The following is a 19,095-nucleotide window of genomic DNA, read 5'->3' on the forward strand; positions in this document are numbered from 1 at the left end:
TTCCAGGTTTCAGAAGAGCAATGATCCGTGCTTTCAACCAGATCTTTGGGATGTGTTTCTTTGCCATGCAACAATTGAACAGTTTTAGAAGCCACTTTCTAGCCAAAGGACCAAAATACTGTATGTTACTGGCATGTACTGTATGTTCGCTATTTGAATGATTTAGTCGTTTGGAAAAGAAATCCATCGTGGAGAAAAGGTAAATGTAAGATATGACGAATGATATTCACAGGCCATGCCAACGTAAAAGCTACAAATTTGACAACACTTTGGCTGAAAGATATTCAACTTTTATTTTTGTTTCAACATCAATGACATCATGAAAGCATAATTCCAGTTTTTAGTGGTGCGAATTAGTGTTGCATTCACTGTCTGTGGTATTTTTTCAGCAAACTTACAGAGCCTTAGCTCTACCTCCGGGAATGCTAGGTAATGTACACATTGGTCAAATAGCGCTTACCAACACAACTAACTGGAGATGCTGACCACCTTCCGTCGCTCTTGCACCATACTGTTCGGTCGCCGTTTAAACTGAATCCCAAATTACAAGAGTAACTACATTCCGTGCCAGTGACGGGTGAGACCGTGCAGTCTTGTACTGGCCCAACCCTACCATTTCCAGGGTTCGTGAGTGGATTACAACTTCCTGTCATAAGAGAAGCATAAAAGTAAGCTATAAATCTTCAACTACGCTTACGCACAGCAATGCCGTAGTAGATGAATAAAATTCACCTCATGCAAACCTTCAAAATAACCACATTTCATAAATATTCATATAAATTTATTAAACTAAAATAGCCATTAGTTCAGAAAGGTAGAAAAACAGACAGAAATCGAAGCAAGGTATGGGTATAGCTATGCTTTTCAAATCAAAACACAAAAGTTGATGCTTGTGTTTTCAAGTCGCGTTGCTTCAGGTTTGATGGCCGTGCCCATCTACGCAAACAGCTTAGATCTGCATCATATTGCACGGTTCAAACTACTTCGGTTTTGCCACCTGCTCCTTTTGTTTCTGCACTACCCCAGTCAGCAACATCCGTCATTTTTACATTGATTCAAAGTATTCTTTACTTTAACATTCTTACTTCATAACGTCTGCAGACATTGAATCAATGCAAAAATGACGGATTTTGTTGTCTGGAATTCTGAAAACATCGTTTCTTTTGCATTCCGACAAAATAAAATTAAATCACTCACTTGGGCATTTTCCTGGCTTACTGCTCCATTTTCCTGTGTTTGCGTCGCAGGTAAGCAGAGCGGTTCCTACTAACACGTAGTCCGTATCACATGTTAACGTGCACTGTTCAAACGTCGGGGTAACGGAGCAGGTGGATGGAGTCCAATACCCGTGCTGGTAATCGGGAAGTTTTTCACAAGTTCCTTTAAAATCCAAGTCAGTGCTTTTGTTAAACCACAGTCACACGATTGAGCTTTCGTAGAGTGGCCACAAACAAACAGCCATGTTATTTTCGCTGTCACGTTTTTTGTTTTCTATCCAAAACGAAATCGTGTATCAACGTTGCAAATATTTTCGATACGTGAATAAAAAAAAAGCTTGTTTGGTTGAGCTAGAAATGTGAGCAATTTTCGTTACTAAAATGTGGTTGGTTTATTTGTGTCCATGGAGATTAGAGATATTTAAACTATCCTGCTCAACAACGCGTATGAACAATGCAGTGATAACCTATCGCAGTTGGCGCTGAAAAACAGACTGTGTCCGGTGCGGCATAAAAGAGCAAATTCTTGAACAACCAACGTGTGATCAACAATTGCACCTTTCACTGTTTGAATCTACGTGTCTTTGGCGACGAGAATTAACACGGCTGTGGCTGTATGGTACCGGCCTTGCTATATAGCTTGCCTGGAGTCTCCACTCAAACCTTAAAACTCTTAGTTCTTGCATAGGAGTGGTTAAACATATCCAGCAAAAAGTCTAATCTAACAGCTTGGCATTTTCAACCTTGTATCTATCTTAAATAAGAAAATATTCAGTACTAACGTTGACATTTCAAGTTGCTATTAGTCCAATTTCCCGATGAAGCATGGCAAGTCACTATACCGCCAGAGGGAGCAAAACCAACATCGCACATTAATTCGCATTGGGTGCCCCCGTGAGGCGTCTCCTCAAGACAATCGCCTGTCAAAGCAAAGTTAGTTCACACTCTTCTTCACATTCCACCGATTGCGAGTTCACAGCCAATGTAGAACACTAGGAGCCACGGCAGGTCTACGCAGCGTGAAACTTTACGCCGCGGACCCTTGATGCATTTTCTTTAAGTTAAGACGAGCTTACATTTTGCAACTTCAGTTTTTTCTTTACTAAAAACATTCAAATATAGCTTTAACTTCATGTTTGTAATCACAGTAAACAACTTGTCGTAAAAGTCACCATTTTAGCCTAATAAAAATTACTTCGGCCAGTGTTGCCCAACTTGTCCACCACTTAATCTCAAATGCACAAATTTCATCAAGCCCACATTTCATAAACTACGAAGTGTTTCGAAGTCACACGGGTATTGACATTTCAGTTGGTTGCAAATCAACAAACCTTGATTTAAATAACAACAACGTAAAAAAAAATAACAAGACTTACCGCTGAGAGAAGTAAACTTGCCATTTGGATCGGGCTGGAGCGTTGAGCAGGTGGCCATGCATTTCGGCTGCACAGCAGGCGTCCAGCCAGAGAAAGTGCAATATCTATGAGTAACAAAAAGATGCAACAGCACATAACAATCAACACTTTGTCACCGCGTGCAAGGAAATAGCTTTACAGCATGAGCTGATTCAAGAGTCGAATTTTACAAAGTTGTAGCTTATTGAGCATGGCGTTATAAAGAGGGCGCTCAAGCGAACCCTAGGCATTTTCTTGAACTTCATAGCATATCCGCAGTGCAATGATAAAAATGTATATAGGGTATAGTCAACCCACCTTACGCTGCTGCTGTCGAGTTTATAGCCAGAACTGCAAGCAAACACGCATCTCATTCCCTCGTACGGCGTAGTCTCGCATTGCTGAGGGGAAACGATTTGATTGGTCGACGGTGTGAGTGGAGAACATAACCCTGCAATCAGTGCACATCAAACACACGTCAGGTCCTTAAGCGAATAAGAAAAAGTGGTAATTAAAGTACAGTGCAAACCTATTGGTGTACTATAACCTAATTGGCTACATAGCCAATTGCTGAGTGTCCTGGTTCAAAGTTCGATAGGCGACGGTTCGACACCGCTCAAGAGAAAGTGGCTGTGTTTTTGGCGAGACACTTAAAGACATGACGGAGTAGCGCCTCTTCAATTGCAGCCCTTCATTTCTCTCATGATATGAAATGATATAATATGAAAACATCAAAATAGAGCAAGTAAATCAAAAATAGCAGATCAATTTGTAAAAAAATAACATAATTATTATGAACAGTAGGCTACTAGGCTACGCTGCTCTAGAGAGAAATGCTTACGGCCTTTCTCAGGGCTATGGCCTGCTGAACTGAAGCTAAGTAATAATACAAAATGTGTTAAATCGTAATCTGCCTATATGTTGAAGTTTTGTGGATGAGGCATGATTGGATTCTTCAATGAGTTGGATTAGGTGATGTCTACCAGTCTAGCATAATTAAATTATAGAAGAGACAAATCATGTTGCTGGAAAGAACCGAATAGGTAAATAAAAATCAGAACATTTAAAAGAACATCCTGTCTAAATTCAATGAGATAGTTATAAAAGTACACAAAACAATGTGAATGATTGTCCATCTTGTTGAAATTCAATCAAACGCTTATTGCTTTTTTGCATGTGTGTGTGCACCGGTGTGTGTAGCTTACAATTCAAGAATTGTATGTCACTTTTTTCAATGTAGGCCACAGTAAGAAAGGTAGCCTACATCTTCACATACAGATCTTGAAAACAGAACTTGAAAAAAAGTGATGCATCTCAAACAACAAAGTTAAAGAATGAAATCAAACAGTAAAAAATTATCATTCAAGATACTTGTACTTACTATTGCAGTTATGACTTAGTAATACACTACAGCAGATTTTCAACGATAGTTTACTCTTCAATTACTTGATGAAGAAAACTTGCTGTAAACCTCTGCTGTCCAAAAGGCGTCGAAGACTTCTGCATAATTACTAATCAGGTATACAGCAAACGTTTTTATTTATAATTTTAAACAGCAATCTGATTAAACATTCAATTGAGCTTACTTTTGCATTGCAGCAATCTTTTATTCCACTTTCCATTCGAGTCGCAGCTTAACTGCTGCTCTGTTCCGCCCCCATCAAGCACGTAGCCGCTGTCACACGTCAAAGTGCACGTATCCCCCTCCAATGATGACGTTGCGCATGCGCTTGTTGTGATGTTGTAGTTGTACGGGACATTCAGCGACTTGCATTTAGCTATGGAATAAACAAAACAGCGAATTATGGCAATTCTCGGTAGAACACGAATCAAGAATAGGGCAAGAATTAGATTAATCACAGAACCTGACATTAAATAAAAAGTTTTGACTTCTATTGGATCGCGTCCCAAATACCAATATCTAAAATCGAGAAAAGGTTTACCTCTTATCTGCTTACCTACCAACACGGCATTGAATAAATTGCGTAGAAAAGCAAACGCAATGTTAGACTAGAATAGAGGGACACAGCTAAAATATTGAGCTGCGATTTAGCAGAGATTGCGAAGAAGCGCATATTATATCATCAAGGCTTTCCCTCTGTGCAGGCTATATCTACCGTGTGGAGGGCCTGAGAAGCGGTTTACTGACAGTGCCTTATTTTTTAAGAGACAATACGAGAAAAGAAAGTAATAAGAAAAACTGCCATCCAACAAAGTATGTATGCTTTATGTATTACGTATTTAGTATTCCGTGATGCTTGTAGTCAAAATGTCTTTCAAACAAGTACATAAGGTACAGCTTGTGTTATTTTATTTGTATTTTTACGAGCAAGCATCCAAGCCTTTTCAATGGTAATGATTGAGCTTAAGCATTATGTTTAGAGTTAAGGTAAGACAGGTAGCATTAAAATTTTACCTTTACAGAAGGCCAACTCGCCGGACCAAGCACCACCGTCCATGCATTGTCTCAAGTAACTTGAACCCACTTCAAAATTATAAGCTTCATGTTACAATATTGACAGTAATAATTTGAAAAACCATTATGCACAGAAATCTTTGACAGAACGATTTTAACTCAGTCTTAAACATATTGTATTTAAAATATACCTAAAATATTTCAACACAATCTATGTGTTGAAACAATAACTCTTCACATACTAGTAGAATCATAATTTCGTGGATATTGGTTGCAATTGCAGAACCATAGTATTACTTATCTTACCAATGCTTTTGTCTTGATTAGAATACAACTGGTGCGACGGTGCACACTGCACAATGCATATCTGGCCAGCAGTAGAATTAGTTGATGAACAAAACTGTGGAAGGAGTGTCCCAGGTGTGCCGAGTCGTATTGGAGGACACTTAGCTAAAGAATTGTTGAAATTTGTTTTGTAAAATGTCACAATAAATGTCACATGCAATGTAAACCGATAATATAGACTCAGTCTTCATGAACCAGAGATGAGTTCACTTGTGTTATCAACCTATTGAGCGTTAGTATCCTTATTAAGATCTAATGAAACAAAGTTTGTTTCAATGATGTTCACATAAGTCGGAAAAACTTTTAGAGGTTTGAACAGTTTATTTAAACTATCAACACAAACTGTTTCGTGACAAACATTAAAGAACAGTTCTTATCATCAGGTGACATGTGGTTACTCAGTGTAGACGAAACGTTCTTCCTGGCATCAGCACAAGGCTGAGTACGCACTATAGAAAAGTGACATGCGTTTCGCAAACCATACAAGTGTAGGGCTGTAGGCTCCACGCTAGCTATCAAGACTTTTTAAAAAACAGTGTTTCTCGGCAGCGAGTGTAGCAAGAATTGACAGCGATAGACACGATTATAGGCGAAACAGGTGTGTATCGTTGTCGCTTCTAGCTACACTCGTGTGCTCGAAACACGTGTGGTTATTCAGTTGCTCAAATATGCCTCAGTTTATCGTGTGCTCAATCTAGGTTGAAATAACGAAGTACACGAACAGGGAAACTGACCTTTGCACGTGACAGGCGATCCACTCCAATGACCGGATGACATACAGACTCTGGCAACCGAACCAAACAGGTCCAGTGGCTCTCGACACTTGAACAAGCACATCATTCCGTTGTACGTATCTACTGACGAATAGCACGAACGCGGTGACACAACAATGCTTGATTGCTCCTCGAAACCGGGGCACAGTCCATCGTCACCGCTTTGCAAACCTACAAGATTGAAGGTTTTACTTGGAATAATATGAAAATATCAAAATAGATCGATAAACCAAAAAATAAAAGATCTGTTTCTAAAAATGTGGATTAATAAACCATTTTTGTTGAAAGAGTAACGTCGATGTGACATCGTTTAAAACCGATCTGTGATCAGGTACTACTTGTTTAAGTTTCCATATGAAATAATTAAACTCTCATGAAAATTTGTTTTAACGATTTTAAAGCTCTTTCAATTTGGGCACTGCTAGTCGCACAGGAAATGTGTAACTAGGCTATACAAAATGAAATATTGTCTGTGATTGAAACAACCATTTTTTAAAGTTTGATAAGAACTTTTTTTACAAAATCTTAATTCTCCATTTAAACTTTAGATCAACCATAACCAATGTTTGGTCCGACTTAGAAACTTCACTGTCTGTTCTGTCTAAAGCAAAACTGTAATATTATTGAAAAGCCATGAAATTTCCAGCAATGCTCAACAAAATCTCATTAAATAAGTCTGTTCAAACAACCGGTCCACTTTACCTATATTCGAAGGTCCATTCACTATTCCAATAGTAGCTAACAGTTCGAAATCCAACGACGATATGCCGTTTTTAAAAAAGCCCTGCTGAGATAAAGCTGAAAAGGTATCAGCTTGAGAAAGATTCGAAAGTGCAGTGACGGCTATAGAATCAATGTCTATAACGATGTCAGCTTCACTCGTAGCAGACTGTTTCACTTTCTTGACAATGTCGGTAATGCTGTCAACCGTCGATCCTTCCTCCAAGTAAACCTGAAATGCTACCATCAATACATAACAAACAAACATACAGTCAAACAGGTTGTCCTTTTACCTGTTCCGATTCCAACATGGGCCTAGCTTGTCAGGACACAATTAGTTGGATTCCCATTCTGGCAATTTTATCAACGTTATGGAGTTGTAGGTGGTATCGTCTTTTTTTTTTTCAAAGCGAATTATACAATAAATACAGCAAATAGGTACGATCTGTAAAGTATTTGTCCTAATATTTCCGTTTAGCAAGCGATTTTTGTTGCAGGCGAATGGGTTTATTCTGTAAAACTATAGTAAGCCGCTTTTCACTTATCCAAGATATGCATCACGACAATGGTATGATAGTGCAGAGCCGTAAGAAACCTTTTAAAAACGAAAATGTGACCTAACGTGCTGTATACATGAATCATGTTGTTTAGAGACTTGAAGTATTCAGCTTTCATGCCCGTCCCTAATCAGCTCAACAGAGCTACGTCTTTTTCACAAAGTGTAAATATCGTTCGCTTGCATTGGTCGCTACTTCTGCGATTATGTTCCAGCTATTTTCAATAAAGAGTCGGGATGTTGCCAGGATAGGGTGAGCAGCAGCATTTGATATTTTTAATCTGAACCGAGTTTCTCCCCTTACTAATGTAACACTTAGCTTTTTAACACTTGTGCTAATAAAACTTTTACCAAGAAACTACTGGTCAACAAATTTTAACTAAATTTTTTAACCAGAGATCAAATTTAACTTTTCCAGATAACTGTTCGGTGCTGATAAGAAATCTGCGCTCGTTTTTCTCTCGCAAATCAGGTTTTGAAAATATTTGCATTTTAATATTTTAGGTATTTTTACGTATTTTGGGTAGGCTATTTAATTATATAAAACTAGTATAGCTTTGGTAGAGAGGTAGCCTACCTTTTAAAAACCATAGACAGACAATCGATAACAACTTAATAACATTGAATTGCATAATTCAAAATTAATTCAGAAATGAAATAAATACATAATTTCAAACGTTTTCGGCAAAACTTTCTGCCCTCTTCAGGAAAATATCTTAATTCATCTAAACAAAACAAAATTATTCGTGAAATGTTAATAATAAATGACTGAAATTCAATAAAACTGCACTGACCTGCGTACAAGCAACAACTGACGAACAAACACAAAAGGTGGTAGCAATCTGTCATAATTATGCGGGAGTGTGGTCATGAGACAAAATAGTGAGCGGACAACATAACATAAAATAAACGTAACCTAATACAAATTCAACAAAAAAGATGCCCCTTTAGCAAATAATTGTTTGTTGAGCCTGGGGTTGTGCTGCTTTATTTGGAGTGCCTCATGAATTTTAGTTTCAAACTCTGATTGACAGTTGCGAATTATCTTGAATGAATCTAATGTAAATTTGATGTTGGAACAAATACTGCAGTCATAAATGTGGTCTTTGATTGCACTGTGTTTATTGATGTCTGTTAAATTTAGGTGTTCCGTTGCTCTTGTTACCAAGTGTCTTGTGGACATACATTATTCAAATTCATTGTTAAATAACATTCCACATTGTACTATTTTGCGTCTTCAAAGAGTTCAGAATGCTGCTGCTCGGCTAATTACTTTAACACGTAAACGTGAGCATATCACTCCTATACTAAAATCCCTGCATTGGCTTCCAATATTGTATCGTATTCGCTTCAAAATATGTCTATTAATTTATAAAGTTTTCCATGGTTTTGCGAACTATCTGGACACTTTGCTTGTTCATTATAAACCTGCCAGAACTTTGCGTTCTCAGCATCAATTGCTCTTGTGCAACCCTTCATGTAAGACACAATATGGAAATCGTACCTTCCCAGTTGTTGCTGCCAGTTGCTGGAACTGTTTGCCTATTTGTGTGAAAGAAGCTGAAAATTTAAATGAATTCAAAGCTCGCTTGAAAACGTTCTATTTCAAGGAACATTATGACTGAATGTATCGTATTAATTATCACCATTGTCATGTACAGCGCCCAGGAGCATAGTTTGACTGTGGATGTGGCGCTATATAAATATTGTTATTATGATTATTATTATACCTATGTATGTCATGTTCGTGTCGCACGAACAAGTGAATTTGTAGACAATGTTGGAACGAAGAGACTGCGGAACGGGAGATTTCAGCGAAAAATATCTACTGATTTTAAAGGTTTTACACAGAGGAACAATGTCAATATCAAATTTACACTTAAAGAGTTTAGATAGTTTTTTAGCGTATACAAGAGATTCCTTTCCTAGGAAAGGTATGGATATAGAGTTCTGGAAATTTATGACGTCAGTATTCGGTGAAGATACTGAATTGAAACGTTGTGAAATCTTATCAAAAAACTACCTGGGATATCCATTCGCACATAACATAGATTTAATTTTGGCGATTTCATTCATGTAGTGGTATTTGTCTGAGCAGATAGAACGAGCACGATTAAGCAAACCTAACACCAACCCAAATTTCCATTTCATAGGACACACTGCGTTGAAATTTAATAATAATCCAGTGTTACTAGGTTTTCGCCAAACCCATGTGTCAAAAGTACTTTCGTTAATCTTTAGTTCAACATCCAAGAATGGTATAGTTTCTCTAGCTTTTTCCACTGTGAATTTTATGTTTTTATGTTGGGAATTTAGCACATTTAGAAAAGTTGAGCACGAATCTTCATCATCAAAAACAGCAAAAATATCATCTACATACTTAAGATAAAGTTTCAGATGGAAATCTTTAGACTCTTCAAGAATTTTTGTTTCAATATGTGCTAGGAAAAAATTAGCAATGGTAGGGCCTAATGGAGACCCCATTGCTACGCCATCGACTTGTTTGTATAAATTATTTTTGTACAAAAACATGCCTTGTGTGGCTAACGTGAAGAGTTTAATGAAAATTTCTTTCTTGATAGGAGGGTGATTAGGTTGGGAATCCGAAAAAATGTAATCAGCAATGATATTTATGGTTTCAACCAACGGTACATTTTTAAACAAAGAAGACACATCAAAACTCACCATCAATTGATTTTTGTGGCACGGAAAGTTATTTACATTTTCTAAGAATTTGTTGGTAGAGTCGAGCATAATTATATTTATTAGGAATATAAGGTTTAATTATCGAGTCCGAAAATTTTGCCAATCGGTATTCAGGTGTACCAATCATTGACACTACTGGCCTAACTGGGTTTCCATCTTTATGGACTTTTATAAGACCATACAGTTTTCCTGGGTTGCTACCGGATGGGATACGTTTTTTACATAAGTCTTTATCAAATTGTTTCAAATACGTGCGGATATAATACGCGATAGACTTTTCTTTTTTGATGATAGGATGCGTCCTAACGGTATCGTCCATCTTAATGAACTTAGAGTGATCATCATCAATAGAGTCAAGTTTTGAATGGTAATCCTCTGTATTCAGAATCGCAGTTCCCTTTCCTTTGTCAAATCGACAAACTTTAATGTTAGGATCTTTGGAGAGACTTAGTAGGGTTTCATGTATAGCTTGATTTCTCCTAGACGAACATACACGTTTAGCATCCGACATGAATTGCCTAACTAATTTTGAATAATTTAATAACATAATTTGGAATTATGCAATTCAATGTTATTAAGTTGTTATCGATTGTCTGTCTATGGTTTATATTAAACTACCCTTCAAAAATCGCCTAATCAAGTTTCTGATTAAAACTTGCTGTTGACCAGTGTAATTATTGTGAAGGATTACATGAGACGGGTAATTTTTCTCACGCAAAGCTTAGCTAGGTTTATAATCACAACAAATGCGTTAACATTTTTTTGTTTTAAACTTTGTATGACGTAGCGCTTTTTATCTTTTTTTCCCAAAAGTATAAAAAAAGTTGAGTAATCTTCAATTAAAAGTTTGAAAACAACTTTTCCGTGGTACACTTGTCATTAAAATACCAAGGCAAAATAACCGAGTGCCAACTCAAAATCATGATACAACTTTGCATTTCAAGGAGTCAAAGGTTCTACGCATTACTTACCCAGTAACGAATCAACAGTGAGCGTCCAGAGAGTGAATATGCAGCGAGTCTACTCACAACATCTCTCAAGCGCGCAGTTCCGTTGCCAACAGCATCGTTATCACTTGCAATTTCTCCACTCTCCCCTTCTCCGTATTTAAACGAGAGAACAAGGACTGCATCCACATTGAGGCCTATACCTTCGTATATCTTCTTTAGCTAGATAAAAACGCAGTTTTCTTAATTACTATTAGTTTTTTTATCTAAATTTATTGATTTGTTTTCAGTTTTCTATGCTCTCGTGAAGGTAGGTGCAGTTAACACTTTATGAAGTTTTTATAAAACAAATGAAAACTAAAACTATTGAACAATATTAATCACAAAATAACCCAAAAATATAAATGTCAAATGACCTACATAACATGATCGATTAACCAAGACTTCAAAACACGCAAAACACTTTATTTAGACAAACGTGCAGACTGCAGACCTTAGGTTCTATTTTTCTTCTCAGATTCCGAGCTTCAATGTTTCCAATAAACTTTAATTGCTGAGTATATCTCAGTTCGTCGCCATCCACAGAATGTATCTTCATTGAGCCCTGGAGCGATGGGATGTTGATGTCGCTCAATGTGTTGGTTTGTAGTCTGACGTTTGCAGTCGCGAGTAAAATAACTTGAAAATAAATTGAAAAGGACCTAGTGAGGTATGCATGCTGCATAGCCTACTGTGTAACAGTAGCCTATTTTTGAACGTATTTATGTAACTGCCTTTCCTAACTGCCTTTAACACGGAACTGCAAATTATGTTTGCAGATGACACCACCATTGTATATAAAAAAAAAACCGTTTTTACAGTATATGATATGGCAAATCAAGAGCTTCAATGCATAAATCAATAGCGATCAACAAATCGGTTGTCTCTAAATGTCACCAAAACCAAACATATATTATTTTCAAGTCAAGGAAGCAAGTCACTATCATGCAACCCACCCTTGAATATTCGAAAAAAAAAACACAGTAGGCCTACACGTTGCCTCAATAAAGTTTCTGGGAATAATTATAAATGAGCATTTGTCATGGAAATCATAAAATAAAATCAACACTCTGCGTGACAAAAAAAATTAAGCCTTTCTTAAACAAATAAACACACCTCACCATTTACCATTCTCTAGTTGAGAGTCAAATATTATATCAAAGACAGGCAAGACACAGTTTTAACATTCAAACGTTTTCGACTAAAGTTAAGCTCTCATCAAGAATCTGAAAATATTTTTAAAAATGCAATAAATTTCAATTTCTTGAAGGTAACTAGCTAATTGACTATAAGCATCAAGAAACACGCAGCGATTAAAAGCAATAGTGTGGAAAACAAACAAACCGAAAACAAATTACATTAGAAAAAGGCAGCTAGGCCGACATAACTACAAAAGAATTTGCACCACAAGGCACGTGATACATGTAGTAAATGTAGAGGAGAATGGACGCGCCTCCCGCAAATAATTGTTTGTTTAAATTTGGGTTGTAGCGTTTGATTAACAGCGCTTCGTGAATTTTTATGTCAAATTGGGATTTTGCCTTTACGTAAAATTTTAAATGAGTCAGTAGAAAATTTTCGATCTGTGCAAAAAGAACTCTCCGTGATATGGTCTTTGATGGCACTTCACATGCCCCCGTGCTCTCGTGGTCAAATGTCTGGTGGACATACCGATGTATGACAATGCCGAATCACACGGACAGGTAAAATTGTATACGATATTTCAGCAGAGAAACGAAGGCGTCTGGGACCAGTTGAAAATACGAACTAATTTTGAATGTTTTGTAAATAGGAAAAACGTCCAAATGAAATTTACTTTTCATAAACTGTCCGATTTTACGAGCAAACGTTTTAGATTCTTTTCCCACAAACAGAATGGACAAGCAATGCTTCATGTTTAACTCATTTTCAGCCCTTTTGTTTCGGTTGGAATTCGCGCAGATAAAGCGATTCAATATTTTCTCAAAGTACAGTACAATTTTGGATAACATTTATTATTATTATAGAACATTTGTTTTAGTTTATCTGAATCGTCATGCTATTGTCTGTTTGTTTGCCTACTACTTTAATCAACGTAATATGCCGAATCGGATTACTTTTTTTTTTGGTTTAACGTGGATGGATACGGTAACCCAAATTTCTCATGTTACTATGACATGCCGCTACTACATCCCAGCTTCGCCTGTCATTTCTGCATTGATTCAACGTTTGCTGACGTTGGATCGGTGTGGAGGTGACGAGTTTAGCTGGCTGGGGTCTTATAATTATCGCTTTATCGACGTAACTTTATATCAAAGCAAGCTTGATATCTGCAAAACATATAATTGGATTTCTGCAAGACGACGATGTTGTTTTTGCTTGTTTGTTTTTGTCATTGTTTCGTGTGCCAAGTTGTAACTATTTTGTGAGTCGTGCAAGGCCTGGTGCGTTGCGCTTGAGATGGCTTTGCCCGTGGTAGGACTTCTTTGTGGAGTTTTCTTTGCATGCCTTGCTCTTCTTTGCTATGGGCTACATATCGCATCGCATCAAGAGGTGTTCCCCTCACGACCACCAGCAGTCCAGCACTCTTAATAACGCACCATGGCCGATCTTCATAGCATGTGTCTATTTATACAAATCTTGAAAATATCAGCTAATGCTATATGGGCTAATAAAACTATTGTCTAAATATATGTTGTTTTTTTTTGTAACATTTTATTTTTGATTTTCCTTTCTATCTTAAGTTTTTCTGAGGGTGTTGCGACCGCGCTAAATTTCTTTCAACTTAATAACTTACTTCGGTCACAAGCACGTTTTAACGTTTGTGTTTTGTCGCTTCTACCCTTTTCTCAACCTTTGCTATGTTGACGTGTATTGTTTCTGCTGTGATGGTCAGAAATAAAAACAACTGAACTGAACGTCTTTGTAGTCATAGACCTGCATACAAGGATAAAAGAAGCATCTTAGTCAAAGCACAACTACTTACTTGCTACTAAAAGTAACACAACTCCAACAAATGCAATCGAAAACCAAGGCAGATACTGCTTGACAAAGGATAACATAGATGACTGGTCGTCTTCTGCGTTAATAAACAAATAGCATCAAAGTAAATACTTGAATGTATTGCATAGCGTCTGAAACACCAATGCACTCAGTTATGTTTTTGCAATTAGCATATGAATAGAATTTTCTTTTCATGAAACTTTACCAGCATTCATCAATGTTGTTTTTGTGCCATTTCGTATTGGCAACCTCAATAAAGAATCTTTTGAGGCCACCAAATGTTGATAAGCAGCAAAGATTACAGCTGGCCGAAACAAAATATTTCGAAATATTTTGTCAACGCCAGCTTCTTTGTGTAGAATTGCGCTTAGATCAACAACAAAATATTATTTGTATAAGCAATTTTTATACAATTGATTTAAATTTAAATTAAGAAGTGCAAGACGAAACAAATTATGAAAACGGTTTTACCATTTTTTTTTACATTGAATCATTATGATGACGGATATTTTAACACGTGACAAGGCATCATAAAATAATAGGAAACTTTCAATACATAATAGAACATAAAATTTATTAACTGTAGGATGGAAAAATTTATGAATGAAATGGAAACAATATTCCATACTTTTTTCACATAGCAGTGCTTTGCAACTAAGTTTAAGATCACTTTGATGTAATATATAAAGCTTCTAATGATTCTATTAAAATAAGGACCTTCTGATGATCTCCTCTTAGGGTGAAACAGGCTGTAGACGTAGAGGTTTTAGAAAGTAATAACTATATTTGATATAAAGCTTCTAATGAATATACAATATTTAATACCATGTGATCATGGCTTTGGTCGTTTAACTTCACAAAGTAGAAACAATGACTTCTAATTTGATTCAATAAAACAAAAATAACGAGAATGAAGTCATGTATACATTCAGTCTTGCACAGTGGAAAAAACGTGGAGTAGCAACTATGTCGCCCGTATAGTCATGTGGTCCACGCATTAAGGTCCAACACAGCAACCAGACAAAGCAAGTCGTTTGAGTTTGTTGTACGGGACAAGGATCACTGGTGTATTGGTCAATGATATTTATCTAAGATGTGAATTGTGTCTTGGCAGATTGCTGTGATACGTCTTCATGCCGTGGATGAAGTGTTCTAAAGCCTACTTGTATTTGATATGAACACTGAACAGCATGGCCAATACTTCGCAATTTTCTTCTATTGTTTTGCCATTGATAGGAGCGTTAGGAAAAGACATGCTACTTTATCAACTAAACTGCTACTGCATCTAAACAAGATCATTGGAGACAATTTGCAATTTGAGTTACCACATTTTAGATGTAGAAATTATCTGGATGACCAAGCTAGTGTTAAAGTTTATCAGCGAAAACACAATTTCTTAGCTTAGCCTTTCAGCGGCAATTACTAAAGTAAAATTTCAAAAACTTCTCACCTTCTTCAGCAAGCTTGTCATCTGTTACTTCAATTATTTCAGATTTTGTATCAAAAGTGACGTCAACTTGTTTCGATTTTGGGGCAGAGCTTTGATTCTGAACTTCAGTTTTTTGAATGTCAACTTCAACATCGTCTGCTGCAATACTGCTCTAAAAACCAAACCATGTGTTAAATATGATATCTGAGACAGTCTATTAATCAGTCCTTTTTTTAAAGTCCATTTAAGTTGCATACTAAAGAAAATATGCATAGATTTGAAACATTAAACTACTCAAAATAATACGAAAATCAAATACAGTAGTTCCTATATTACATTTCATTCTATTACTGTTAGAATAGATATCAGTGTTTAAAAAAATATCTTTAAAAAAGAGGGGGGTTTGCGACACTTTATAACCTTGAATGAGCGTAAAGTCCACAAGGGATCCACGTAAAGCAGATACTTAACTCTTTCGCGCCCAGCATCATTTTAAAATGATTTGCGGTTTAATGCGAAACGCCCAGCATCATTTTAAAATGATCTGAGGTTTAATGCGAAATGCCCAGCATCATTTTAAAATGATGCTGTTTGATGCGTGATATAAAACTTTGTGTTTGTAGCAAAATATCTATAAATTTACTGGTCCCTTGTAACATGCTTATTTTATTGATATTCTCGTGTTTTTCAAAAAAAAAAATTGCTCAAATTGGACAAAGTGTGCTTACTTTAACCAACAGTTAAAATAAAAGTATGTATATAAAGGAACAAGGCATGTTTGATTTTTCCTTGACACTTCATATCATTAGGAAGTCCACAGAAAAAAAAAATCTTTTTTAGGTTCTACAGAAAAGGTGGGAGTATTTTTTTTGTAAGATGCTTCATTTTCACAAAATTTTCAACAAACAAAAAAGTTAAAAAAGTGCACATTTTGAAAACACTGTATCTTCAAATATGTTGTATTAGGAAAGTAGGTTCTAACATTTATAGTCAGAACTTGAAATTATCTTTCCAATGAGATATTTCATGTCAAAATACACAATCGGTGTTACGCGTGTCAACTCGTTAAAGTTAAAGAAAAAAAAGAGAAAATGGCTGGGTTTTGCGGTCAAACCGTGCAAAATCGCTGGGCGCGAAAGAGTTAAAGCATCTAAATACAGTGAAATTAAAAAAATAGTTGGCTAATGGAAGTGGGATAACTTTGGTAAATTGTTTTTCTTGTAACAGAGCTTAAAAAATTTTTTTTAAGCTACCGCTAAAAACTTTTTACTGCAGTTGCAGTGACATACATTGCCAGCAAAAAAAATCTTTACATTTACGTGGCAAAAAATCTTTATATAAAAAATCTGTCTGTGTGTTTAACTTACTATTCCTGCCATAAGCATTGCGTCACAAAAATGCTTATAGTTACATTATAATAGATTGCCTGGCTTTCTTTCACTTTGCAGCCATTGCTCTGAGTGCCTCGTCTTGTGTCGTATGATGACAAATAAGTAGGTTGGTGAAATCAGACTATTATGCTCATTGTCATAATATTTTGATTTCACCAACCTACTTAGTTACCATCATGTGACACAACACGAGGCAGTCATAGCAATGGCTGTAAGGTGAAAGCAAGCTAGGCAGTTTATTATAATGTAATTATAAGCATTGTTGTGATGCGATGCTTACGGCCGGAATAGTAAGTTAAACACAGAGAAGGATTTTTCATGTAAAGATTTTTTGCCACGTAAATGTAAAAGTTTTTTTGCTGGCAATGTATATCACTGCAACTGCAGTAAAAAGATTTTAGCGATAGCTTATGCAACACTTTGCAACTATTTTATACCGTTGCAGTATCATTTTTTGCTTCTGATTGTGAGTGGTCCAAGTCCTCCACTTCATCTTGAGCAATGACTGTTTTTTGTTCTTTTTCAGTTTCCTCTACAGTGATATCATCTTCTACTTCACTTGTTTCTCTTGCAGCCTCTGTCACATCTTTGTCATTTTGGCCATCATCCATCTTGTATGAATCTTCAAATACTTGGATTCATACGGTTTTAAAGTTTTTATAATTGAAAACTTATTTGTGCATAAATCCTCTTAAATCATTCTGTAACTAAAATATAATATTTCTGTGAAATCTAATGCTTAACAAAATTGTTACAATATCATTTTATAGTAACTTCACTTACATTTTGATTAGTGTAACAATTCAAGTGCAGTTTTTTCACTATTTTATGTAAGACATATTTTTTAAATAGTACAAATTTTGGCTGCCGAAAAAAGCTGTGGCAGACCATGCTTGGTCGGAAAAATAAAGAAGTATGGAGAACGGGAATCTGTATATAGATACAGTGTAAGTTACAAAACTGCTTACACTCTTGTGCAGTTGAGCGCTGTACTTTATACCAGGGTTGTGAAGTCGAAGCGATTTTGGTGTGTCCGGAGTCAGCCAGTTATAAACCAAGGAGTCAAAATCGTATATTATTTACCCGATTCTACACTCTATAGTCCTGTGGGGTCAGAGAGATTGTGTCCTGTCTGGAGTCGGCTAGTTATAAACCGAAGAGTTGGAGTGGTCTATTTTTGCTTGATGCCACAATCTAGTAACATACTTTTGCAACTTGTCGATAGGCTAGCTTATCTGAACCTCCAGGCAACATTATCTCACTTGAACTAAATTCAGGTCTGGCTAACTTACCATAATAAAAATTTAAAAAAATGAATTTCAAAGGATAGACTGGAGTCAGTCTTTTAACACTTTGCTCCTCAAAGGGAGGCCGGATTTGGCCCCCCCCTCATATTTCCTTTAATTATTTGAAGCACAGTAACGCCATGCACTTGGTTTTTCTTGACTTTTCCTAAAATTGCCAGGCGGATCTGATGATATTAAATTTGATGCTAAAAGTTGTGTAGTTTTCTTGTAAATTCAAGATTTTGGTGAATTTTTGCTATTTCTAGCTAACTTCCAGCAAAGCGTGAAATGGATTACATTGCGATGACAAGCCATAAGCTCATAATTGCTTCGTGCATCGATATGCGCGAGCAGAGAGAAGCATTCTCTTGCTTTCTTTTGTTTGGTTTGACCTCAATAATACAAAGCGCGTTATTTCTTATGCTACAAAGAAAAGCCAGTGATCGCAAAGCTGTTAATTAGAAACAATAATAGCAAACGTTTTTTGCGTTATCAGCTCTACAAAGAAGAATAGCAATCCACGATCAAAATAGTAGACTATGGAGGCCACAAACTATTCAAAACAGTTGTTTCAAGCAGATAATATTCATTGACGAATAAAAAACGTTACAATAAGAAATCTTCTCTTGGATAAAGACACGAAAACTTGGTTTCGAAATAAACGTTCTATGGAAATGCTCTCATTGACAAAACTTGCAATTGAGGAAATGTATCACTGCAAATGCTTTTGGGAGAAGCCGGAGAAATAGCGTTTTTGCAAACAGTAATTGTGAGATACTCAAAATTATGAGATAGGCTTCATTTACACGTAGCAGCTAACTCGATGGCGTCCCTTCACTGATTTATGTCGCCTACTTGTTGTTATGTCCTGTATTTTTGTTTCACAGTGCACTG

The 19,095-nt window shown here is 36.3% G+C and overlaps 1 protein-coding gene across 1 annotated transcript in view; it reads right to left on the reverse strand.

Moving 5' to 3' along the window:
- Nucleotides 1–17,526, reverse strand: part of LOC145771044 (sushi, von Willebrand factor type A, EGF and pentraxin domain-containing protein 1-like) — a 50,381-nt gene extending 32,855 nt beyond the window's left edge. The window contains exons 1-15 of the mRNA XM_082582787.1: nucleotides 17,353–17,526; nucleotides 15,546–15,696; nucleotides 14,079–14,171; nucleotides 11,568–11,752; nucleotides 11,099–11,296; nucleotides 6,848–7,097; nucleotides 6,107–6,316; nucleotides 5,334–5,477; nucleotides 5,028–5,096; nucleotides 4,198–4,389; nucleotides 2,930–3,062; nucleotides 2,594–2,697; nucleotides 2,000–2,137; nucleotides 1,198–1,380; nucleotides 461–646 (exon numbers count right to left, since the gene is read on the reverse strand). Of these exons, the coding sequence (XP_082438913.1) occupies nucleotides 461–646; nucleotides 1,198–1,380; nucleotides 2,000–2,137; nucleotides 2,594–2,697; nucleotides 2,930–3,062; nucleotides 4,198–4,389; nucleotides 5,028–5,096; nucleotides 5,334–5,477; nucleotides 6,107–6,316; nucleotides 6,848–7,097; nucleotides 11,099–11,296; nucleotides 11,568–11,752; nucleotides 14,079–14,171; nucleotides 15,546–15,696; nucleotides 17,353–17,526 (2,410 nt within the window). The remainder of the gene's footprint in view (nucleotides 1–460; nucleotides 647–1,197; nucleotides 1,381–1,999; nucleotides 2,138–2,593; nucleotides 2,698–2,929; nucleotides 3,063–4,197; nucleotides 4,390–5,027; nucleotides 5,097–5,333; nucleotides 5,478–6,106; nucleotides 6,317–6,847; nucleotides 7,098–11,098; nucleotides 11,297–11,567; nucleotides 11,753–14,078; nucleotides 14,172–15,545; nucleotides 15,697–17,352) is intronic.
- Between the last annotated feature and the right edge of the window lie 1,569 nt (nucleotides 17,527–19,095).

The sequence above is a fragment of the Aplidium turbinatum genome, chromosome 5, assembly GCF_918807975.1.
Source record: "Aplidium turbinatum chromosome 5, kaAplTurb1.1, whole genome shotgun sequence".
NCBI classification, from domain to species: Eukaryota; Metazoa; Chordata; class Ascidiacea; order Aplousobranchia; family Polyclinidae; genus Aplidium; species Aplidium turbinatum.